At 44.1% G+C, this 26,351-nt stretch overlaps 4 protein-coding genes across 4 annotated transcripts; all 4 read left to right on the forward strand.

Moving 5' to 3' along the window:
- Positions 1-1,754: 1,754 nt before the first annotated feature.
- hoxa11a (homeobox A11a) lies at positions 1,755-3,484 on the forward strand. The gene is made up of 2 exons (XM_061093120.1): positions 1,755-2,424; positions 3,252-3,484. Exons 1-2 carry the CDS (start codon positions 1,755-1,757, stop codon positions 3,482-3,484), a joined length of 903 nt encoding a protein of 300 aa, XP_060949103.1.
- A 5,849-nt stretch (positions 3,485-9,333) lies between these two features.
- On the forward strand, positions 9,334-11,429 carry LOC133026211 (homeobox protein Hox-A10). Its single transcript, XM_061093079.1, has 2 exons — positions 9,334-10,195; positions 11,155-11,429. Exons 1-2 carry the CDS (start codon positions 9,334-9,336, stop codon positions 11,427-11,429), a joined length of 1,137 nt encoding a protein of 378 aa, XP_060949062.1.
- Positions 11,430-15,908: 4,479 nt separating this feature from the next.
- Positions 15,909-17,080, forward strand: hoxa9a (homeobox A9a). Its single transcript, XM_061093328.1, has 2 exons — positions 15,909-16,458; positions 16,839-17,080. The coding sequence occupies exons 1-2, from the start codon at positions 15,909-15,911 to the stop codon at positions 17,078-17,080; spliced, it is 792 nt and encodes a 263-aa protein (XP_060949311.1).
- A 3,893-nt stretch (positions 17,081-20,973) lies between these two features.
- On the forward strand, positions 20,974-22,496 carry LOC133026074 (homeobox protein Hox-A7-like). The gene is made up of 2 exons (XM_061092906.1): positions 20,974-21,337; positions 22,180-22,496. Exons 1-2 carry the CDS (start codon positions 20,974-20,976, stop codon positions 22,494-22,496), a joined length of 681 nt encoding a protein of 226 aa, XP_060948889.1.
- The last annotated feature ends 3,855 nt before the right edge of the window (positions 22,497-26,351 follow it).

Consider the following 26,351-nt stretch of genomic DNA (forward strand, 5'->3'; position numbering starts at 1 on the left):
TATCTGCATTTCAAATGAGTCAGCGTGGCTTCGACAGTAAACCTTTGGTCCACAACTCTCTGCCATTTCCACCGGTTCATGGCCTGTTGAAATTGTGTACATTCAACATTGAGGATTTCGAATAGGTTTCACGGAATGGTATATACTTTAAATATATATACTTATTATACAACTATATATTTATATATATATATATTTAGAATTACATCTTGTGCAACGCTATCTTTTTTTAAAACAACGTTTTACGCATGTATGTATATGTGTGTCAATTTAACAAATAGAGTGGAGGTAATTCCTGGAAATTATAGATAAAAGGACGTAAAAAATGTATAGAAACTGTCTCCTCGCTGAAGCACCTGCATTTGAATAAATATTCGCCCGAAAACGTTAAGCTATATCCGTGCGTAATGGTTGTTGCGTCTTTTTGGAGATGTTACTGCCGCCATTAAATGTTAATATGAGGAAAAAACAAAGCAATAAGGAGCATAATTTAAAAATAGCATAAGTTTTTTTTCCGAAGAGCTTATAACATTTTACTACTGAGCAGATTGTTTTAACGATTGTTGGCGTTAGTTTAAACTCAATTCATGCGCTTTTTCTGCAATAAACCTGTTTTTCCCCCTTGAGACGTATCTGTCTGTTTTTCCTGTTGCTTTGACTGACGATGAAATGTTACAATACTATAAATGTCTCCATGATCCTTAAATTAGGATGTTAAACATTTGTTAATTGGTGCAAATTTTAAAAAAACAACTAAAGTTCCGTTTACTGTTTTTATCTTTAAAGTTACAATTCTGGTAACGATGAATTTGTTTTGTCTTTATTTGTCAAAATTATAATTTTTTTTTATCTTTGCTACGCTGGCACTAAACAGAAGACTGAAGCCAGCTGAAACATTAGCCGCTACTTTGAACATGACCCTGATAACCAAATGCTCACTGGGCATTTGGTTATCTTGTTGTGCCATGTTGTAAAACCTCTAAATGATGAGGACTAAGACATTTCTAAAAAGGGACTTTGGAGACAAGGTGGTTGTTTCCTTCCTCCAGTTTAGAGCTTTATCATTTGTACTCAGTTAATGTTTGTTAGCTTATGTCATTGCAGAGTAGTTAGAATTCAGATTTTTTAAACTCTGAATGCACTGAACAAATAACTTCCAAACAAGTAAAAAGCCTAAAATGCGCACGAATATATTTCAAGGACAAACCGAGAGAGAAGGAGCATCTGGAAAATCCTTATTGATACTTTGGCTAAAGCTTCGATTGAAATCCCTCCTCTCTATTTTTATCTGCCAACATCCACATATAGTAATGTCTTCCCTCGACTTCGTTGCGTGTGAAGGAATTCGGTTTTAAGCCGACATGGCGATGAACCACCAATGTCAAGCTTTAGGACACACAGCAGTCATGCCTCTTACTTTCTTGCGCATACGCACACACAGACAGGCAGGCGCGCGCGTGCGTAGACACACACACAAACCCACACACACACACACACTCACACACACACACACACGTATACACACCCCCACACACCCACAGCCTGAAAATCTGTCAATTTCTGCCGTGTGGTCACGTGACCTCCTCCTCCGTGGAGTGGATGGAGATGGCTCTCCACGTCAGCCTACGTCTCCAAATTTCTGTTTAGCGAACCTGCTTCAAAGAGGCAAGAGGCACGGCGCTTCAGAGCCATGTTCAGGGCGGCTGTGGAGGAATCAAACCTCAACATAGAGTTATAGTGGAGGGTGAACTACGATGATGGATTTTGACGAGCGAGTCCCCGTCGGATCGAACATGTATTTGCCCAGTTGCACTTATTATGTGTCGGCGGGGGCTGATTTCTCCGGTCTTCCCTCATTTTTGTCCCAGACCCAGTCCACCCGCCCCATGACATACTCCTACTCCTCTAACCTGCCGCAGGTCCAGCCCGTCAGAGAGGTGACATTCAGGGACTATGCAGCCATTGACCCGTCCGGTAAATGGTCGCACCGGGGGAACTTGCCCCAGTGCTACCCCAGCGCAGAGGACATGGTGCACCGGGACTGTCTGTCGGCGCAGAACGCCGTCGTGGGGGACATGTTCGGTAAGAACAGCCCCGCAGCCGCCGCTGCTGCCGCCGCGTACCACCACCACCACCACCACCACACGAGCGCCGGGTCCGCCGCCTCCAATTTCTACGGGAACGTGGGCAGGAATGGCGTGCTGCCACAAGCCTTCGATCAGTTTTACGAGACGGCGTACGGGAACGCGTCGGAGAGCTCCTCCACGACCGGCTACTCGGGGGACAAAGCGGCGACCAAGCAGCCCAGCTCCGCGCCGGAGGACGCGCCGTCGTGCCGGGACGACGAGGCGAAGGATCCCCGGGAGGACACGAGCAGCCCGGAGCTGTCTTCCGGCAACAATGAGGAGAAATCCAGCAGCAGCAGTACGTATTAAAGTCAGCGCCTAGGTTATGAGAGAAAGTTTGCAATCTTGCGCGCTGCTGTTAAAATTTTTATATGCTGTTTTATAAGCATATAAGGTTTATAGAGGGCCTGTGGACCCCCCACCCCCAACAAAACTTTGTTATAAACTGCAGGATCACGTGTTTGGAATTGAAATTGGCCGTGAAAGACAACAGGCCAGTGATTTTTTTCTGTAGCCTGGACGTCCCCAAAAGAGCACCCAGATATGAATTCGAATTCCTGTAGAGAGCTGCTTTAATTCCATGTATTATAAACGTGCTAGTTTCACGCTTTCTTGGCGTTAAGTATGCATTTGCATGTTATGAGGGTGGTGGCTCTAGTTTAAGGTTTAGCACACATGAGCGTGCTGAAGCTACCATGGAGTGTGTGTGTGTGGGTTCCCCCTTGCACATTAACTCCCCTGTGTCTTCTCTATAAACCAATATGTACATTTCCATATAAACTGTTTATTGCAACACGTTCTCCTTTTTCCTGAAGCCAATTGCTTGCATTTGAAAGTGAGCTTGTTGTTTCCATTCGCTTGAAAAGGTCAAAGCCCAAGTGTATTGTCTAGTAAACCAGCTGCGAATGGTTTGGTAATCTTGCCAGTGTAATATAATATCAGTAAATATGACACTTGAAATGTTGAAATAGGAAATATGTTATTAATGCTTTATGTAGAGGAAATCCGCCCGTGCGTAATCTGGGTAACCTCCAGGACGTGTAAATCTTTTTGTAACATGGTCATGCCTTCCACGAAATGTTACTATTTTCTATAAACTCTGAATTTTGTGTATCTGTTTTCCAGACGGACAGAGGACCCGCAAGAAGAGGTGCCCTTACTCCAAATATCAGATCAGAGAACTTGAACGAGAATTCTTTTTCAGTGTGTACATAAACAAGGAGAAGCGCCTGCAACTATCTCGGATGCTCAACCTCACCGACCGACAAGTGAAAATCTGGTTTCAGAATCGCCGCATGAAGGAGAAGAAACTGAACAGAGATAGATTACAGTATTACACGTCCAACCCTCTGCTTTAGGGGCCAAACACGGCACCCCGTCCCCCAGGCTCGAACAGTCCTCTGCTGTGGGGACTCCCTGCGTTTACAGACTGACTCTCCGGGGCTGTGACTCTCTCCCTGTGTACATTGTGTACCACAATGGCCGCTCCAGCAGGAGCAGCAGCAGCAGCACTGCTCAACGGTTAATTTCAAGTTCGAGGACAACAGTATCCTGTGATCTGAGTAACCTAAAGAGTGAGCATGAATTAAGTTTGTGGACTTAATAGCGACTCTGATTTTGGGAGAAATGTAGAAACGGACTATTGTCCTCGCCAAGACTGTACGTGCGAAGGCCCGATGTTATCGTTGTTGTGACTCTCACTCGCCTTCTTATATTTTCCCTTCACGCGGACAAACAGAGTCCCAGCAGTCTAATTGACTGATCCAGTGTATTTTGTAATCAAAAGATTTATTTTACCATTTTATTCCTCCTGTTTTAAAAATCAGAAAACTGCTGGGGTTTTCTGGGATGATGGCGAACATGTGACTTTAATAACTGAATCTATATTGGTGTGACCAAATAATGAGTCCGAACGGATGAGAATGTAATGTGTTTCTGTTTTGTCTGCTTATTTATTTTGTAGCCACTCGTTTACTATCTCGTTTCAATGCCACGGCTTGGAAAAAAAAAAAAGTCCATTATTACAGGCAGGCTGTGGGGATTGGTGTTGAGTCTGGGCTGACCTCAAAACAAGCTTTTGTCATCTTTCCTTTCAACCTGCGGAGTGAAGGCTGAATATTTATATTTTGGAGTATCTTTCAAGACCCAAATCCATATTTGTCCCTTTATTTGATTTTTTTTGTTTAAGACTATCAGGCTAGTATTGATAATGCAGGCCAAACCAGAGAGATAAGCTTGTCCACTGGATCCGTGTGGAGTTGCACTGAGGTACACGCCCAACACATTCACACAGGTATACAGCCTATGCAGCGGGCCTCTTCGGTCTGGACCTGATGCGCAGAACAGAATATTTTTTTCACGACTCCTGATCCTTTGGTACTTGCAGTCTGATCAAGGTTTAAAGAAAAACAAAAAATCTGCATTTTAAAGTGTGCCGTCAGGGCGAAGCTTGTCAGGGTCATCGCATTGAATCAACTGCTTGGTATGCCCAAAAACTCTTGTGTATTATACTCTATTTCCAAATAAAAACAACAAATGAAATCATTATTAAAAAAATAATTATAACTCCTGCGTGTTGTTTGACTTTTTTTGAAATAGATAGACGTCATGGTCAAGAAAAATACAAAAAACCGCACATTGCATATTTTTCTCATTTCGTTTTACGCACGCCAAATTAACACAGACTCGCAGCAGAATTTGTCACATTTACGTGTGAGAGGAAACTATTACGAACCGAATGTGTAGGATATATGAGAGCACACGCGTAGTGTTCCTTTAGAGGCGCACGCAAGCACTACCTCATGCTAATCAAACATGTGTTTATATTTATTTTTATGGAAAAAGTGAATAAAGTAACTAATTAAAAAAGTAGAAGTTGCCATTTCTCGTTGAGCAATGATTTCTACACAATCTTAAATGCGGTTTGGAAATTTGGTGTTTAGAATGTAGATAAACAGAAACCTACAAGACATATAATTGCTCCCCTGCTGTAATCTTGTGCTGCTACATTTTCCAATTATTTTTGCTTTGTTACAGTATTTTGAAACTACAGGAAATCTTTGTCATTGTCAACTCATGCGTCCACACTTTATCCATCTCCATAACATTAATTGTGGCCAAACATTCAGCCTTGCACCAGCTACAGTTTTCTATGCGTTTCTCTCTCTATCCCCCTCTCTCTTTGTAGTCTTTGTATGTGTTTGTGTGTGTGTGTGTGTGTGTGTGTGTGTGTGTGTGTGTGTGCGTGCGTGCGTGCGTGCGTGCGTGCGTGCACGCTGTCATTTCACTGATTGGCTTTGGAAACAGTGTCCCAACAGCCTTCTCCTTTGGCGAGGGTTGCCATATTTGCTGTTGTTATCACTGTGTTTATGGGAGCTAGCCGCAGCGCATTGGCGTTCATATATGACAGTCAAAAGGGCCATAAACGCGGGGAGAGAGGCTGAAGTTTATGGTTGCCTCTCTCTGCCATAGTCCGGCCTTGCCTTGCGCATCCTTTACTGCGCGCTGGAATTCCGTCCCTAATTACGGGACATCCTCCCCGTTGCCGCAGCAACGCGGCCATAAAAGCTGTCTGCGAGTCTGGAGCATTTGTACAATTGGAGTGCAGTGCAATAAACCGTCTGAGACCCAAGGTTATTAACTGTGTTACCAAGGAGGCGAGAGCAACGACAGGGAGAGGACGCGCAGGAGAAGCCTCTGCTTGTTGGCTGCATCGACTCCATTTGAGAGGCTTTTCCCCCTCGTGCGGTTTATCCACCTCGAATCAGTGGTGGCGACGGCTGCACTGAAGGATCAGACGCTCCTCTGCCACCGGGCGGCGCTATTGGGACCAATGTCATGGCCGCGGATCTTTTCGTCTCCACGCTCACCTCGAATGCACGCAGGTAAAAAGCTGTTTGCAAACAAAACCCAGAGCTTCACTAGTTTGCTCTGGTGCAACAACAAACTTATTGCCGTTGGGCGCTTACACACGGGGCCTGTTGGTTTGAGAAAGGCGCCGGGTTGTGTTCGGTTCCCACATTTTACGCTCTCCTGCTCAGTGGGCCGTGTGGTAGAGAAAGTCTTCCTGGGGGCCCTAATAAGGCAACACATCTGTGCCAAGCCTTCATGCTGCATGTGCTATTCATTTTGCTGAGCTCGGGCTTTTTAATGGGTGAAGTATAGCATGGCCGTCTTGTACCTGCAGAGATCCGCAACCCCGTCCAGTCTCACCACAAATGTTTTGCATTTTGGGGAGGGGGAGTCTTGCCTTAATGATTTAAAGAATGGTTTACAGTTAGCATCTTAACGATACAACAGTAAGCAGTGGGAGCTGGGTACAAAACATTTTTTTCCCAGCTGGCTCTCGTGCTAATGCAGCTCATCTTAAATCACAGCAGCTGGCTTTCTATATGCTCAAATTCTCCTTTTTACCCCCGTCGTCCCTCTCCTCTTCAAAGAATCCACTAACAACATTTGACGCCCTTCCAAAACACATTATTGTCTGTACGTGCCAAGTGTATAAAGTCAGTTATTAGGGAGAGTCGATCTGATTGTGATAGGGCACCAATCGCTTCTCCCTTTTCCTTCCTGACCTGGACACAGATCCGCACGATAAGCTATTCGGTGTCAGTCCAAGTGGCGAGCGACTATTCTGGACTTCCAATGCGTGCGCGCTGAGTCTCTTTCTCCTTTGTCTCTCGTGAAAAATAAATACTTCCGCTGGATGTAATAAAACGCCGCGTTATTGTTCATAACTGCACTCGGGACGAACATGATACGACTCAAACGGCCTCTTCGGCCACGATTATATGGGCCTGATCAAAGCCAGTGGTCAGAGTAAACTGTTTTGGGGACATAATAGCCAGGCAGCTGTGAAAATGAAGATTTAATAGCCACAATTAATAACTGTAACGCAAAGATATCGATAGGCCCTCCATGTCAGCGCGACACCACGAAGTGTGCAGGCCTACAACAATTTAATACTCTGCGCACATAATTAATTGATGTATTTAGTTTCCTAAGCAGCTCATGTGTCCCATAAGGAACAGGCCACTGCTGGGGAGAGTACACGGGCTTTGGAGTTATCGCTGTAACTTTGTGCGTTTTTTAAGGGGCCCAACACTGGAGTGAATTATTTTATGGTTTTGGGAGAATTTGATAAACAAGCGCAACCGCTCTGCGCGCTGCATTTGTCCTTTTAAAAACTCCCGCAATGCAGAATATGCTCTTTGCTTAAAAAAAAAAATCCCGAATACATCATTTTGCTTTTTAAACGGGTTATTGTACTACAGTCGGACACACATAAATAACCTAGGCGCAAGCAGTCATTTAAGCCATTTGAAATATGTGCGTTTTTGAGCAGCAGGGATTGACAAATGTCCACCGTCGACGCGCTATGGTCTAAGCGAGTTTACATAAATGAGCTGTCAATGGCGGAGCGTTTTAAAACCTAAATGGGCGCAATTTATGAATTTCTCCCAAATTTGCCCATTTCTGCTACAACCGGCTGCAAATACACCCGGGGGGCTCGTGGCCACCTGGGCCTGGTAATGGCAAAGCTGGCCAAGATTAACTTCAACCTGGAGAGAGCAATCGAGTGCACATGTCCAAGGACACTACGAGATGGAAGGAGAGTTTTATTGTGGCCCTTATTGCCCCAAATTGGACCGACAGGGTGACTTGTATGTGCAAGCTTTATGTCTGCTTAGCTGTGGCGCAGGGCTCAGCCACGGCGTGATCAATATTTCAGCAGTTTCAACCCAAAATGTAAATTTGCACACTGGACGCAGTTGCTATTATCTGATGTGTTATGTGGAATACAAATTAATGCAGCAGCAAAACGAAATTGTATTGTTGCTGTATTTCCAATTTGACCAAGGTCTATGCAAGTTTGTCCTTGTTTTTGTTGTTGTGTGTAATGGCTTCGGCTGGGAATGGCCCGAATAAGGCACTTAAATGCCCACAAAATACACACATTACCAATAAATAACTACTTTAATTCAAAACCTAATTATGAAATGTAAAATATGTTTTATATTCTTGTTAATTGTCTTAATCAAAGAGAAATCCAGTGCGTAATACAGGAGTAAAGATCATGCATTTTCTCTCAGAAAGTCAATTCAGGCTGCGTTTTAAGGAAGCAATAATTCCTCATATATTGAATTAATTATTTTCTGTACAGCATAAAGGATTTTCCTTCAATGTAAATTGAATTGCTATTACTTGTGACGAGGAAATGCTCTGTCTTTGTTTACGCACGGGCATATCTTTGCTGTAGTCTGGGATTTTTATTTGTTTCAACATTATTCTAAATTAATAGATACAGTGGAAGCAAACTTGATATTATTAGCGATGACAGTGCCTGTGGAAAATAGGTGAATCAATATCGGAAGGTGAAAAAAGTGGTAAACTGTTTCTTGGATATTAGCCGCTCACTTCCTCCAGGCCGCCTTGGTCTCAACATATTTGTTTTTAGTGCGGAAGAAGTCACTGTCTTCAGGCTGAAAGGATGCACCGCTTTTTTTTTACCAAGTGATGTTGCCAAAGGCGAATTTCCTCTGCAGTTCAAAACACTTTATTGCCGCTAAGTCCGATGGCTTTGTTATTTGATGTCTTTGTTGGTGGGTTTCAGCAGCTCCTAAACTTTGAAACTTGATTTGCCACCTTAAGGCCACATCTACCTCATATGAAGCAGTGTGTGTACTGTAGCGAAAGGGAGTTGTTGCTGTGCAGCTTTATGTTTACAAGTTAATGACAGCCACTCATACATCAGCACATGGGTTTTAGGTTTTAGAAATGTGATGCTTCTTACTGTTACATCCACTATTGAGCTCTGTAGTATTGATTTGCACCTATAGGGACAATCACTGCTCCAGACATCATCCTGGCGTCTTGCGCAGCTGATATTTGGGTGCTGGTTTCTTTAAAGAATGCTTCCATGAATGGCAAAGTTTTCATTAAGATGTTCAGTTTCAAACTTAGCGACGTGTTAGACCTCTCCCTCTGAATGTGCTAATGGTGGTGCATTAAAGCGAGGTGAGTGAAAACACTGATTGCTGCGCTGTCTCCTTTCTCTGCCTCAGCTCCATGATGGATATCGCTTCGGCTGCTACGTAGCCTCGGAGTGGGAGGGACTGCCCATCTTCCAGCATTTCCATTGGTTTTACGGTCCGCACGGCGGAGAGGGGGGTGCCGCTAATCATATCCAACATGTTTTGTACAAGAAATGTCAGCCAGAAAGGGCTATCTTCTGCCTTCGCCAAAATACACCACAATAATGTCATGTTCGGACAGCCCGGCAGGAAATGCGTTTTTAGTGGATTCTCTGATCAGTGGCCGCACGGAGAGCAGCGGAGGTCACTACACAGGGAGCGCGGTGTGCGTGCCTCATAGCACTGCCACAGAAGTGCCTTACGGACTACACAACTATGGATACTTCCCAGGTATGGGTAAGCGGAGCGAGCTGGGCGCCCAGAATATGGTTTCAGCCTCAGGTGCGTACATGTCCAGCATGGAGATGTGGATGGACGCGCAGAGGTCATGTCGAATGGATCAAGAGCACCCGGTAGGTCCCCAGGTCGCGCCCTGCTCGTTCCCGCAGAACATTAAGGAAGAGAGCACCTACTGCCTGTACGAGCAGCCGAAGTGCCCTAAAGCCTCAACCGCCGAAGATCTGACATATTCGAGATTGACTTCAGCCGGACTCGGCTCGAGTTCTTGCACAGTTACTGATGGCGGCGGCGGGGGCTCAGTGCCTGTGCCGGGCTACTTCCGCTTGTCTCAGACGCACGCACATTCTCATAAACTTTACAACACCAACGGCCCCCAACCGAACCCTTCCCATTCCCATTTTGGCTTACACCCCACTGCTACTGCTCGTTTCCACACGCCACCAACCTCGACTGCTGCTCCAGCCACGGCGCTGGAAGAACGGAGAACCGAGGAGCCCGTGTCCTCGGCGAAAGCAGACGTGCAGCCCCACGCTGCACCGGGGGCCGAGGAGACAAGAGAGTCCTCGGATGCAGAGGCGTCCTCAGCAGACGAGGCGGAGGTGAATGACAAAGAGAGACCAGCAAAGACCACTAAAGGTAATCCTTATTCACCATAGGTGTGGTCCTGCACTGTGGTGGATTTGCATGCAGGTATAGTGCAGGTAGACAGGCTTTTTTAATTGTACCTGTCAAGTTGTATTCTTCTGTTTAGGCTGCAGGAGTAAGACAGCTCCGAAAAAAATAGATTTTTATAGATTATTCTGTCGTTACTTCATAAATACTACTATCTATGGTATCAATGCAATACATTTGTGCATGAAAACGCGTCAACATTTGATGCGTAAAAACCTTAGCTAGAGAACTAGACTTGGTTTGAGTCATTTAGTCGTACCGTCTCCTATGACAAAAAGAGGTTATTTTTAAAATTGTATTTAATGATATTGTACAATATTATACATCATGAATCCAGTGTCTGTTGACCGCTGCGTAAAATACACAATACAGGCTGACATGTGTTCGTGCAGGCCAACATAGTCTTTTTGTGCCATGTTTCCATAAGCGTATACTTCTTTTGTGAAACAAATATATTGTTGATTTTTAACTGGACAACCAATGTAAAATGGTGTATGCGATGTTATATTTTGCAATTATTGTTGGTCCCGTTTGAATTAGAAGTCTAGTGGGTCTAACAAAGAGGGCATACTTTACGCATAACACACCCACCCACATGCACACACATCCACACACAGACAGACTCGAGGGTTACTGTAATATCTTCATAATACAAAGATAGATACACACACTCCCAGATGTTCAGATGCTGCCTCTGTATCCCCTCCACACACACACACACACACACACACACACACACACACACACACACACACACACACACACACACACACACACACACACACACACACACACACACACACACACACATACACACACACATACACTCATAGACATAATCTACACACGCACACACCATCACACGCCGCAGTGCCTCATGTTGCAGTGCGTAAAACCATGTATATATCTGCCATTTTCTTTAGGAGACAAAAAAAGTGAAAACGTGGCCAACTGGCTGACGGCGAAGAGTGGCCGGAAGAAACGCTGCCCATACACCAAGCACCAGACACTGGAGCTGGAGAAAGAGTTCCTCTTCAACATGTACCTGACCCGAGAGCGCCGCCTAGAGATCAGTAAAGGCGTCCACCTGACGGACAGACAGGTTAAAATCTGGTTCCAGAACCGCAGGATGAAACTGAAGAAAATGACGCGGGAGAACCGTATCCGGGAGCTCACCTCCAACTACGGATTTTCGTGATGAACCAAGAACGTGATCACACTGAAACAGAGGCAAGAATTGGTGAAATCAAAAAACAACCCCCCCCCCCTTCCAAAAAAAAATCTCCACTCTCCATCTCACCTCACCACTTGTCCACATGACTCGTTTTGTACTGTGGGGTTACAACTTTCTTTTTTCTCCCAGACACGCGTAATGTCAGTGCATCGTCCTCTGTGAGCTACTGAGAAGAGACGAATGTTTAAAAAAAATGTAAGAGGTACCATCTGATTGTTTTCTGATGTTGTGTTTTTTTTGTATCGTCGACACGTATCTGTCACTTCTGTCGTATGTTTGGTTTGTGTCGTCAGTGGAATTGAATCCATGCAGTTGAAACACACACACACACACACACACACACACACACACACACACACGCACACACACACCCACACCCATCCACACACACACACACACACGCACACACTGTGAAAGTGTTTGATTTGTCCACTTTCTCCCCACTGCTGAACAATAACACTTTCCCCCAAATTTAGCCAAACAATTATGAATTTATTTTTTTTAATTGGAATTGCATGATATAAAGTTATCTTATTATTTTGAGGATTTATTTTGAACCACTCTGGAATATAATACCCATGTATCACCCAGGAAAGAGTAATTCATTATGGCCATTAGATGTAGTCCACCATGATATAGAACTATTCTACGTATGAGCTAAATGTATAAACTGAATCTTTAATCACGTTGACGTTTACACACAAAAACGGTGCGTAAAGTGAAGGAGAACTGTTTTTACTGTATATTTCTGTGTACATATGACATCGTGTTTTTGTGTAATGCTTAATAAATTATCAGCTCGCATTAAGGAGTAACTGATTGCCTTTTTCAAGCGTGGGGGGGTTTCTATTTTCAAGTTTTAAATGCTTTGTTTTGAAATTCAAATGTCAAAAAATAATACGTTCTCCAACACTGTGGATGGGAGTTGTTTTGTGAACCAGCTCAGACAGGTTCTCAGGGGCTAACGTAATGGCCATCGGAAATAATTAAGATATTAGGCTATAAGCCGTCTAGCTGCATGCCCAGCCGGCTATTGTAGAGTTTTATGACTGGCTGGTATATGAGGTTTCTCCCTCTCCTCTAAGAGCAGCTTCAGTCGTGGGAGAGCCTCTCAGACGGAGAGGAGGCCCGGCTCTCTGCTAGAAATCCTTACTGTACAGATGCGCAATGTGGATAGAACATTACCTTCTGCTTTACTTCGGAATAGTAGGATTAACGCTTCTGGGAGAGGGTAAGTGCATTCTCCATTGAGACAATTATCTATATTTTGTGCCTTGTTGCAGCGGCTTCACTTTAGTGTTGTGCCACACACTTGCACTTTCTCAGCACAGACGCATTTGTGGACGCTTGATGACGGAACCGACGACTACGGTGCATTACGAATGGGATGATTGGGTTTCCACTTGAGGCCCGGATCGACTGTCGAGTGGTTTAGGTAGTTTCATGTTGTTGGGGTCCATTTCTAACTCTGCAACATGACACTGTCTTAACTGCCCCAGTTACATGCATCGAAACCGAGGGGGGAAGCAAACCGGGGACATAAAGATGATTGGGTTTGTTGAACATTGTGCAGAGGTGATTTGGAAGCATGTTGCAAACCTGCCCGGCTCATAAATCGGGGAGGGGTGGCTGGCTGTTGTGTATATTCTTTAACCTGTCTCCTGTTGTGTCCTCTATAGTTCTCCATGTGTTTTGTCGTTTTGAAGCGAGCCGAGCGGCCCATGTGTGCTGCATTTCAAACCCGATCAGAGCTGGGCTGCGGTATGCGTCGTGGACTTGGAATTAAAGGGTAAAGCCGTGAGTGTTTTCCGTGAGTAGTAGTGACGCAGACACGCCAGACAAGGCCTCGGTTACGACCACTGCAGTGGAGGGGAAGGGGAAGGTGAATGAGGCAACAGCGACCTCCTTGGGCAATGGGACCGGATGCTTCCGCTGCGCAATAGTGGCTCAGACAAAAGGAGGGGAAGGGCTTTATGGCGACATTTAGATCCGCCAGACAGGCTGTTATCTGCGGAGGCAAAAGAAGTAAATAGCCCCTGCGGTAAACCGAGTGAAAAAAACACCCTGATTTAGGTTTACAGCCTAAGAGCCATTGGCACAGTGGCGTCTTTTCCTGCTCCAAAGGTGTTTGACTATTCTAAGTTTTAGTGCACGAGTAGGCGCACAGCCGCTCCTTTCCCCCCACGGCTTGTTTGATGTCTGCTGGACAAATAACCTGCAGGTAGTGAGGTGAGGAGTCTGCAACGAGAGTGCACATTTTGGACACCTTGTTTTGTTTTCCTTTGCTAAAATGCAATAGGAAGAGCTGCAGAGAAGAGAAAATTCCTGAGTGTTGGATTGCCTGTGGCCTTGTGGGGTGTTGGCCAAGCCCTTCGTTTATTTGCTGGTAATAAATAAAACACACAGGGTTACATGTGAGGAGATGCCGCTTTGTATATATTCAATGTGGTCTCATATAAGTTTAGGACGTAATGCGCATTTACGCACAAAGCCAACCCCTTTGAAATCAGATGGTTATTGCGGTTTTTCTGTTATACACATTAAGTCTACTTTAGTGTGAATATTCTTGCTACCATTTCTAACACAATATGCATATTTTACAACATATTTTTGAGCCATTTACGCGTTGGTTTAAACTTAATGTTTTTGTGTTTGTATATTTTATTTAAATGTAGGAGCGGGCAGGTTTCTTCCCGCTGCTTTGCGCATTTATTCCATTGATTCAATGTATATTCTTAATCTAAAAGTGCCTCTACATTGTGTATTTTATAGTCAATCGTGCTCCTGTGTCTTGTTGTTTATCACCCCTCGCACCATTTAGTTCAATTTAACAGGAGCAAACCACAAACACCACATTACGCTTTCGCTGTATTTAGGTGTAACGTTACACCAAGGCACCGGCTGCTGGCGCGCATTACACTTCATTTGTTAATGGCAGTGACGATACCGACATATAGGCCAAATGCAAGTGATAACGGCGGTGCAAATATTCTGCGGCTTAAGCCACGAGAAACCGGCACCGGCCGCCAATATGTCACGTTGAAAACTCATATATTTAAGAAATGTCTCTGCTCTGTGCTATTTAATAGAGCGGCTTTCTAAAATATAGACGTATACACCGAATTGATTCAGTTTTATTTACCTGTTTTAAAATGTAATATTCAATATCCTTTTATTTTCCATTGTTGTAGCCATTTTATATCACACATGTTACTTTTTATTTGATATCACGCACTTACAGGCTTTCCAATAATTTATTTAATTTGGAAATATATGTTAACAAGTGTTTTAACACTAGTTGTAACCACGTTGTTGTATGTATGTAGTTAAGTCAGAAACTGCAAGTTGTAAATAAAATACTCCTCCTTTTTTTGTGTTAAAATAATGACAAATTCCAAATTAAAATCTTTTGTAATTCATAAAAACGAGTCCATGTTTGTTTCTTTTCCAACTAGGAACACAGTCCTGCACCTTTGGATATAACATGAATGTGTGCTATAATGTGGGTGTTTAGATCTTAGAGATGTGTAGTTCTAGTTCATACAGTGATGTGCAATATCACTAAAATAAATCATCAAATGCGGTTTTTGTAGAAGAGTATGGCCACGTGATGAGAATGAACACGGTTTTTAACGTCTTTACGCTAAACTACCAAAAATATCCTTTGCAGGAAATTGTTGAAAAGTGAAAATAACTATTTTGGCAAAGGGTAAAATAAGAATTGTGGTGTTTTTCTCTATAAAGTATAGGTTTGATATTTGAAGCGTAAAAGTACGGACATTGAAGGATATCCGAAGAAGCTGAAACGCAGCAAAGTAAATAAAAATGTAATTTGTATGGACGTGGTTCGAGATCCAGACGCTGTTTGAGCTTCATGTTTTTAATACGGTGGCGTTTAAAATGTGTTTTTGGTGAGCAGCAGTGGTAGGGTGCTTACGTGGCCTATAAAATACCTCGTAAAATAAGCCTCCCAAAAACACGCACTGTATCATTTTGTATGGAGGAGATTTTACCAGAACCAAGTGGCTGAGAGGCTGAGAGATTTCTTTTTTTTTTTAAATCTCTCGCTGATTCGAAATTTTACATCCCACAGATCACAGTTCTCACTCATATCTGGATATTTCTTATCTTTAAAACTGGAGGTGGTTATAGGAGAGCGGGTGAGTATTTAATGGCCATAGGGATTGATTTATCCTTTATTGTTCAGCCTTTATGATCACGTGTACGAGCTGCCCAATGGCGTGGCAGCCTGGCTCCCCATTACTAGCCCACTGTAGTTCTCTGTGGGGCCAAGTTGCTACTTGATTTCTCCACATTGTTATTTTGTGAGGCTGGGTTTACTGCGTGTGTATGTGTGTGCGGTGTGTGTGTGCGCGTTTTTTTTTTACTTTTGCATGTATCTGCTGAATGACTGCGTACATGTGAAAGTATAATTTCTCTGCCATGTCGACATCCGGAACGCTGACTAGTTACTACGTCGATTCCCTCATTCTGCCCGAGAGCGAGGAGGTCTCCGTGCCGAGGTACTCCTCCGGTCCCGGGCTCCAGCATGGCAGACAGCCCGCCTCCATCGGCGACCACGGCGAGCTGGGGACTTGCACCTACCCGTCCAAGCCTCCGGTGTTCGGGCCGCCGTGGAGCCACGTCCCGGCGCAGTTCCCGGGAACCTCTGTTTACCACCACCACTATGGGCACCACCAGGGCCCGGTTGGCGCCGATTCGGACGGGCGATACCAGTCGTGGCTGCTGGAGCCCATGTCCGGTTCCCTGCCCATGACCGGATTACCGACCACCCATCACTACGGAATCAAACCGGAGGGTCTGGGGACGCGGGCGGAGGGAGCGCTGCCGGGCTCCCACACCGCGCTGCTGCTCTCCGATTACGCGAACGGCACCGTGGCCACGACATCACCCGGGGAGAAGGACGCGCTCTCCGGCCAGACGGGGGACATGAGCGTGGAAGCGGTGGAAGAGAAACCCATCCTCGATCCAAGTAAGTCGCTGCACAGCCCTTTTTCTGCTCATACTATTTTTTACAACATAAAGAACAGAGGATGGGTGCGTGATGGGGGTGCGCGTCTGACTCTGAACGTGCCATTTCCTTATGGGGGCTGTTAATGGCCGAGGTCTCCCATTGCTATATTAACCTTTTGCAGCTTTTAAAGTGAACGTGGACAGAGAGGAATGAGGAGGAGCTTTTATTTAGATGTAGCTGCGTTTGTCTTGTCACTCTCCTCTGCAGTATACTATTGGGATGATTATTTTGACCTGCGCCATATTATGAGCGATGTGTTTATTATTACTATTATTATTATTATTTGGACACGTAGTACTGGGCCCTCACACCCCCTGTCGCACCCCCAATCTTTCCAGATAACCCAGTGGCCAACTGGCTCCACGCGAGTGCCACGAGAAAAAAACGCTGTCCGTACACCAAGCATCAGATCCTGGAGCTGGAGAAAGAGTTCCTCTTTAACACCTACCTGACCAGGGACCGTAGGTACGAGGTGGCGAGGCAGCTAAACCTCACCGAGAGACAGGTTAAAATCTGGTTCCAGAACCGCAGGATGAAGATGAAGAAGTTTAATAAAGACGGCCTACCGAAAGACGGCTGACGGAACCGTATAGAGAAAAAAAACAGTATTTAGGCTGATGAGCTTTTCTGTGTGGAAGCTCTTAACTCTGCTGGACCTTGTTTTTAAACTTCATTGTCTTATTGTTCTATATAACAGAAGCTATTTGGCTTAAATGTCTTATTAAAAAAAGCATGTTGGGCTTCATTTTGCTGCGACTACCTTTATATTGCACAATTTTAACAGTGCCCACTCGTTTATTTTTTAATTTGTTCCTTGATTATGTTGATATTTTTTATTAATACCTCGTTAACGTGTATTAGATGGACTGGTCCCTGTGCTTGTTTGTGTATGGATGTTTCTAGCTGTGTGTTTGTAGCTATAGGCTATTTGTTGTCTATCTCTGAGTCACTTGAGCGTTTAGCTTGTAAAGAAACTGTGCTAATTTTATTGTTTCTCCCTTACTGCTATAGAACTATGACTGATGACCATGAATCTAACATTGGACCCGTAGAACAGCCAGACTCATCGCATTTTGAAGTATAGCTGCATCAACCTCACAAACCTCTTTGAAATGCTCATAGGTTAAAACATGATGTAGAAGCTAAAATTACACGACAGTATATTGACTACCTATATGTCCTTTAACTACCTACAATACGTTTTTCTCCCCGATGGTGGATTATAATAGATTTGCTTGCATTAGATACTGAACAATGTCAGAATTTCAGGGAGTAACATTTTGAAAGAACGTACTGTTTGTTAGTGAGAGAAAAATGGAATAAAAACACTGTAGGCTACTTATTGAATACCTCACGGTCTACTGACCGTCTGAATTTTGGTTCACAAATGTAATTTGTACTTTATTTATTAAATAAAACAAATTATATCTGCGAAAGCATGCACGTTACACTCTTATTTCATTCTGACCGCATATCGAAAAAGGATTTTAGTGGTGTAGATCTGGATTCACGAATTTCTGCTGCGCAAAAATAATCTTTGGCTGCTAGTTTGCATTGCAAACAATTATCCAGGTTAACAATGGCAACTCACACGCGAAAATGCGTAATGCAAATTAAGGATATTTGGATACTTGAATATACAGTGCAAATTCACATTTTACAAATTTTAATAAGTATATGCAGGTCTTTAAATTTGTAGGACACACTCTCTCACACACACACTCTCTCTCTCTCTCACACACACACACACACACACACACACACACACACACACACACACACACACACACTAACACACACATAGACACACTGTCACACACGAATCAAAATGCACACACGTGTAAGTGAAAATCTGTGTGTGTGTTTCTGGACAGGGGACAGAGCTGCGTCTTGGCAGAGGATGTTGTTAGCTGTATACAGCCATAAAAGACAATTACCGCTATAACCTTTTATGGGGTGCAAAGCGCTGCGAGGCGAGAGGACACAAAACAAAAAAAGACATCGAGGGCTTCGACAGCTGAAGCCCAAAATAATGCAGCCGATGTGCCTTTGCTCAGCTCAGATATGAAACGGGCTACCAGCCTGAAGCTAGAGCCACCTCCATAGCCGGATCCAACAGTATGAACAAGCCCATTGTCAAAGAGTGTGATGGATTACACATTTAGGTTCATTTTTGTCTTGTTGAAAAGATGACATCAAATAGATAATCAAAGGGTTTTCGCGAAGAGCTCAATACGTCAAATTTAAAATATGGCCTCCCTGCGTAATGCTGCTTCAAGTCTCTGCATGTTGCTGGAAATATTTGGCACAAAGACATGTAACGTATATAGGCTACGAGAAATGTGGCGTCACCTGCAGCTGCAAAGTCACAGCTCTGTTCTTGTTCACATTAAAGGCCCCAACGACACGGACGTAGACGCGTATATTGTTGTAGTTAGAATTGAAGCCGGACTTTGGCACAACTGAGGTGCTGTTGTGACGAGTTAGGAGACGCAGATGGACCCAAACTTCAAAGACTCGTCCAGAGACAGTGCAATAAAACGCCTGGTCTGCTGCACTGTCTGGCATTCCAGTTTTAATGGTTTTATGGCCATCCAGACACAATTAGGCCGTTTCCAGAATGGCACCCATTTGTTTTCTTCTTCTCTTTCTGTGGGACTGCGACCTGGACAAAAGGCCGAGCGGAAATGATCAGCTTTATTGGATTCTCCCCGACGGGGACGCGTAGGACTCACGGTCATTTGGAGAGATCCTTTGTTCCTATACCTGGGAACCTTCCGCCCTCTGCTCCTCTGCTGCTTGAGGAGAAGGAGCAATAAAGCCATGCAGCTAGATCCAAACACAGTAAAAGGCTTTATATAGATGCTTCTATCAAAATATATATGCATCAGTCTGTTAAGACACGAAGTTTTGTATGAAATAACAACTGCAAAAAACAAAGTCACTTATTAAGACAATTTCCTTGCGTCAAATCTTGTATTTTCTGGCTGATTGCAGCAAATGACAAAAACACTGCTGCATCCCTAACATGTGCAGTTCCTCCCAGTCACCAGGGAGTGGCGACACTGTTCCACAACAACACACACACAAACACACACACGCACACACACACAGACACACACACACACACAGTACTTTGAACGCTGCTCTTAAATGAACCTGCCCTGGCGAACAAACTGTTGTAACATTTTAAGGGTCCAAATAATTTCACACATCTGCAGAGGAAGGAGAATGTTACAGGCGTTATGACGCTCACTCACTTTGTTCTCAAATAGTAGCTTCTCTCTTCACTGCTGTCATTCTCTATGGGAGGTTTTACAATGGTTTTATAGATGTAAACAATCTTAAAACAAATGACCCTGTTTATTAAAATGGTTATAAACACTACCAAGTAATCTGGAGCATTTCCCCTCTGTTTATTTATTCCTGTTGAATATGTTGATAATTTATAGTCACAAGGTTTGCCAATAGTCTATATTCACAACTTACGTTGCAAATTTATATTAGATATTAATACAGGCAATAACAAAATAACACTTTTAACCTAGTAGTAATAATAATTATAATCCTGACAGTAATAGTAATGGCAATAAATCATCAATACCAACAATAATAATAACGAGCATGATGATTTTATCTACGTAATTCTGGCTTGCTTTATTTTTATTCTGTGTGTTGCAATTATATTTTTTGCCCATTTATTTGAATTTTTTTCAACACTATAATTTATGACCTAGCATAATAATAACAATACTACTAGTACTAATACTACTAATAAATTAGTTCTAGTTCGTGTAGTACAAAAACCTTTTTTTATTTCTGCAAAATGTTCACTGTTAAAATCTAAATATCTGGAAATTCAAATAATTGCAATTTACTACAAATACGCAGCGTGTTTTTATACAGCATAGATTATGCGCTGTTAATATCGTGCATCACTAGTCAAAATGCAGTTTAATGCGTAAAGAACGTGTTTTTAAAAGCAACAGAATCCGATAAAAGTTGGAATTGTTAAAAGCTAATTTATTTATTAAATTTATAATAATGGATATTAGGACAAATTGTAATTCAGTGTGTTGTGTTTATCTCGAGTATTTTATTATAATAATGTACGTTACGGGTAAATTAAAAGCTTTTGAATCGTTGATTAGCTGTAAAGCGACGTTAAGAACAGCAACCAAATCCAAGACCTTAAATTACGCAAATCACCTTTTGATCAGTGGGATTGTGTGAATTTCTCTCGTGTGTGTGAAGTGTTAATCCCATTCTGCAGTGCTGCGCCATCATGAAATCCGTCTCTGTCCGCTGATTGGCTGAGAGCTGGCCAGGCCTGAGTCACGTGGTGAGTTCTTTTGGTCCAGAGCAAAAATGGGGTTTGGTGTAAATCTAGTGTGTATTGCTGTCATATATCAAGCTACCTCGTAAAAACGACACTGAGGATTCTGGGCCAACAAATCAGAGAGGAAAAAAAATATGAGTTCTTATTATGTGGATGGTCTTCTCAGCGCGTATACGGCGGCGGCTCTGTTTCCGAACGCGGAGCGGGCTTCTTGTCGTGCCGGATCCAGTGGAGAGGACTATGGCTCGGCTCGGAGTGCTGCGGCCATTGCGCTCGCACCTTCCCTGTCTGGAGTTTACAGCGTCAATAATGCAGTATACCAGGGCCGCCCAGTGTTTACCTCGGGCTACAGCCAGGTGCACGATGCGCACACACTGCACTGCAGCCCGTTTGACCAGAACCGCATATTCACCGAGGGCTCCTGCAATCCGGGGCCAGGACCCCTCACCTCTCCGCCGGACAAACATTACCGGATGTACCCCTGGATGAGAGCATCAGGTACGTCCTGATTCTGTGTTATGCGTGCCGTTTCTGAACCCTCGGGTCAATGCTTTCACAAAGCATTGGGATACTTACACTGGCCGTTAGTGGTTCAATTAATTTCGTGAAGCCATTGGTGTTGCATGGAAAGAATCGTAAAACTTTTATTGCGCAACTAATGAGTTCTGCAGCCATAAATTCATTTGGCCAGCGCTTCTGTGTGTTCAGTACGCAGAGACCTTGCCGCTGGGGGGTTTCTCTGCACTCCTATTACTCTTATAGCCTCTTCTCCCCTTTGTGGTTGTAAAAAAGACCGGCCTGTTGTGTAAATCAGTTCCCCCTGCACTCTGCAGCTCCTTTCTAATTGGGTCTGCACTGCAGAGGCTCGTGGTGTTTTCTGAAACCCGTTCGTACATTGCTGGATCAATATGCACCAGTACTATCGGCCACATAAAGAAGTCAGGTGGATATAAAATGCAGTCCACTTTGAAACACAGACATTTGTTATGATTTTGAGGAGGTGTTGGGCTTGTAATCTAATTACTCATGGCTCCTTCGGTGTACACAACATTACTGGCTTTTAATTGGAAAGGCATGCAGAGTATCAAAGGAGGCATAAGCCAAACACCCCCAGCAGGACTACTCTAAACAGATGCTGAGAAGTAGAAAATCCTCTCCCCTACTGATTATTGCGTGCGTAAAATATGAGCCACAATTAATTTCACAAATAATCACAAATTAACGAGACTCGATGTTTTATTATCATTTAACACCACTTTATTTATTCTGCATTATATTACATTGATAAAAAACAAACAAATGCAAGACACAGCTCATGCGTCTCATCTTGTTTTCCACAGACCCCGGTCGTAAGCGTGGGCGACAGACCTATTCCCGGTACCAGACCCTGGAGCTGGAGAAGGAGTTCCACTTCAACCGCTACCTGACCCGCAGGCGGAGGATCGAGATAGCCCATGCCCTCTGCCTGTCAGAGAGACAGATCAAAATCTGGTTTCAGAACCGCAGGATGAAGTGGAAGAAGGACAACAAGGGCGAAGCGGTGCCAAACCCGGCGGGAAACGACAGCGACACCCAGGCTGTGTGCGAGGCCGGGGGGCCCGAAACCGAAGAGACCAGGGCCCCCGCGGGGCCGGAGTCCGAAACGGCTGCAAAGTAAAGAATGAGACAGAAATTTAAAAAAAATCCGAGCGTGAATGAAAGAAACACAGTGTTGAATATGAGATAGGAACCGAACAGAGGCACCATTCATTCACTGCAGCTTCACAAGCTCATTAATTGAATGACAGCTAAGGGTCATTATGTAATAAAATTTAACAGTAAACTGTATAAGATCTGCATTTCCTATTTACACCGAAAATGCTTTTAAAGAGACTCCGCATGAAAGAGCAGAGCGACGTTAAACTACCTATTTAAACTCTATTTTTCTATGCGCAGTACGTGCGTAAAAATTAACATGATCATGCTACTGAATCAACATTCCTTCAACTAAATACTACCCAGTTTCTACCAGCTCGTATCAAAAACACTGACGAATTCAAAACATGTGGAAATGTATTGTAAATTAATCGAAGCTACCTAATCCAGTATTTTTTCCCTCTCCACTCGCGGTTCTGATTCTAAAGGGAACAAATACAATATTGTGCGTCAATGTGCCTTACTTGGTAAATGGAATGTTCTTTTTGTTGTTAAATGCCTCTAGCTGCAACTTAGATGTTTAGTATTGCTGTAATGTTATTTTCATGACCCCTTAATTCATTAGACTAGCAATACCTTGTCCTGGGCCACCACGAGCACACACGTGTTTATAGTGTCGGATGACCTTAGTTTATGTAACCTACCTCACATTCCCACATGCTCATTACATTGTAAACACGAACACACTCATGTAAATGTTTTAAGGGTCTTAGCTGTGCACTGTGGAAATGCTGGCGTCGGCCTTTTGCTCTTTTTCACGTTTTTCGAATTTCACGCCCAACATGTCATACGTGTTTTGTGGAAATACCAACAGGATCAAACAACTACACACGCTTTTTTAGTTTGACAGTGTCATTTTTCAGTATCAGGTTCGTTTCCTTTGACAGTGTAAAACGAGCAGGCGACTCCACACAGCACTGTGCCAATACTGTGACATATATCGAGTCAGTGAAAGGGGTTTGTTATGTCGTGAAGTAAAATGTGAACAAATGAAAAAACCTTTGAGAATGTCTTAAATTTGTAAATGCAAATATGATGATGAAATAAAATAGATTGTATCTGCGGATCTGTTTACTTGGGGATACGTGTTCACTGGTTCTGTAACCAACCGAGTTATGGTGGTAATGATTACTCGCCAGTCTGATGCTGTGATGTTGTGTCCACTTTTGCTCGTAATGACACATGTTACGCAGTCATCGGGATGGTTGGGTAAACGCTGGCGCTGCAGGGGAATGTGAGCTATGAGGATGCGAGATGGGGCAGGCTGCGAGATGAGGGGAAATTACTGTTGAACTCTGCGTTCCCTCTTCCCTCGGTAAAATGGCGCCTGACGGTGACCTGCCCCCTTCTTTCCTTGGCTCTTCCTCTTTCTCCCTCCCTCCCTACCCGCGCAGGGTCATAAATCCGTTGTTGTTTATGAAAATTTACAACATGGCAATACAACTTTTACGACGCGCCTCGGCCTCCCATTGGCCGCTGCCCGGTCACGTGGCTGGCAGCCGTGAACATGAACTTTTTTATATATAATTTCCAATACCAGAATTGAGCAGCCTTTTCATTTAACGGTCTCCAGCCTCCACGCGGCTGTTTCCCCACCAGCGACCTCCTGCAGGTTTTATACCCCTCACACCTCCCTGCTTTTGGAGTTATATGGGAGATTTTTTTTTGTCTACGCACGGGAGCTTGTCTTATTAATAGGACTGGATCGTTTGGTTTCCTCGGCTCTGACGCGTTTTGGCACGATGAGTGGAAGGAGCCCCGGTGCGTTACTGACCCCGGCGGGAGCCCCGATGCGCGTCCCGGGACTCAGCTGGAGATTCTACCCCCCCCTAGTCACATGCACGTCTGCACCTGCCGGCTCCCTCCCCGTCACCTCTCCTGTTTACAAGCAGAAACCTCCGCAAGGTAAGACATGCTCAACTTACCAGTCTATTGCATGTTTTCTATTTTATCTATTTCCATAAAGCAGCGTATTATGCAACTGTTGCGCCTCATTTCGTTTCTGTCTAAATGGTGAAACCCTGTGGAGGAACTGGTTTCACGTTACACTCCATGTTGCTGCGATAGTAGCAGACGCTGCACTTACTATTCTGCAGTTAAACAATACAAAAAAAGATCCGGTTTTGTGCACGGGTAGTATCTTGTTGTAGCTCCTTCCCCTGGTTCTTGCATGACATTTAATCCTTATTTGTTTGTTGTTGGATTTGAATATGGATGCGCTCTCGGCTTCCAGTACCATCGGGTGAATGGTGGGGAAACGTGCTCTTTACCGCCCTCCCGTGGACACAATGGGGGAATAGTGGTGGCAGCTCTGCCCGTTCTGCTGCAAATGTCTGTGGGAAGTCTGTGGTGCAGACTGGATATCGGACATATTTACAGTCTTGGTTTGAATACGACTGTCCATGCCTTTCTGAATCATATACATATTAATTAGGGTCCTTGCTCAGTAAACAGGAAAATGGTCAGAGAGAAAAATAAGGTCATTTTTAGCGGTTGTCTGACCTTTAATGAAAGCGTGTGTGTGTGTGTGTTGTTAAGTCAACACATCCGCAGGAATGTCCCTGCAAGCGGAATTTAACATTTCTGCATTGTTGTGTTTGTGTCACCTTGCGAGGCCATATTGTGACACTGCGGTGATTTGTTTGGTGCAATAAATTATTCGTGCGACAAGCGAACTCGTTCTGCGAGGAGCTGAAATTCAAAGTATGAGCTGCTTTCCTTTTTGCGCGATAGAAATGGTGCAGAATTGAACGTATGGTAAATGCATCCAACAATAATCAATTTCCATTTTCCATTCCTGGTTATAACATTTGTTTTTTTTATTTCCTTTGTCGTGAGAAAACCCACCAACATGCCTCATCTGGTGTTTCGCTAAATTATCCTTTTCTTTGTGTTGGGAAATGTGGCGTTGGCTCTTGTTGTTATTGCTCTGCTGAGTCTGCTCCTTGTGTTTAATAAAATGTCATAACTATCCAGAATGTGTGCGCTGTCACTTGCAGTCGTGCCGCAGCCGTGCGCAATGACGCTTGGGCAGAAAATTGAATTCAGATTTTATGGGATTTCTTCTGTGTGCTCTGAGACTCGGTGGTGCTAGTGTGCTCGGAAGCCTGCAGAGTGCACTGCCCTCCTTCCTCCTGCAGCGGTGACCCCTCGGCTCTACCCCTCAGACTAAATCAGACAGCAGTGCGCACTCACTTCTTTCCTCCCCTTTCTGTAGCCGCTTCTTTAGTTCCTGGGTGTGTCCCTGCCCTCGGCTCTGGGAAATAATTTTCGTGGGAACTTTGTTGCCATTGGCCAGCCATAAATCAGCTGTGGAGAGCGTGACTTTTAAACCAACAGGCACATTGTGTATAGGTCTCTAACTCTTACCGTGGGCCCTGCAACGTGTAGGGAGCCCCGGTATTTGTCCCTTCCTCTCATGCGCCGTGCCTTCTGGGGCTCTGTGGCCGCAAAGGGCGCACATACCTGGAACAGAATAAATAATCTGCAGCTCGCTGTTTTTGTCAGTAACACAGGATTGGGCTTGTATTTGAGGTTGGGGGAAAGGTGCGGCTCTGGGGGAATTGCATGTGGGGGAGAAACAGAGGACACGGCGCTGCCTTCGAGAGACGAAAGGTGCCATAAAAATTCCACAAGAAGAAAAGCAAACGGAGAGCGCTGGAGGAGGCGTCTTAAGATCTGCTTTTCTGCTCACATATGGAGATTCTCACACGGGGAAGGCTGATTTACACTTTCCAATAACTGTAGACCAGAACCTTACACATTTACGCAAAGTTGGGCAGATGTCTGTTGGCGTTTTGAAACTATTCTTTTGACA

This window comes from Limanda limanda, chromosome 19 (assembly GCF_963576545.1).
Source record: "Limanda limanda chromosome 19, fLimLim1.1, whole genome shotgun sequence".
NCBI classification, from domain to species: Eukaryota; Metazoa; Chordata; class Actinopteri; order Pleuronectiformes; family Pleuronectidae; genus Limanda; species Limanda limanda.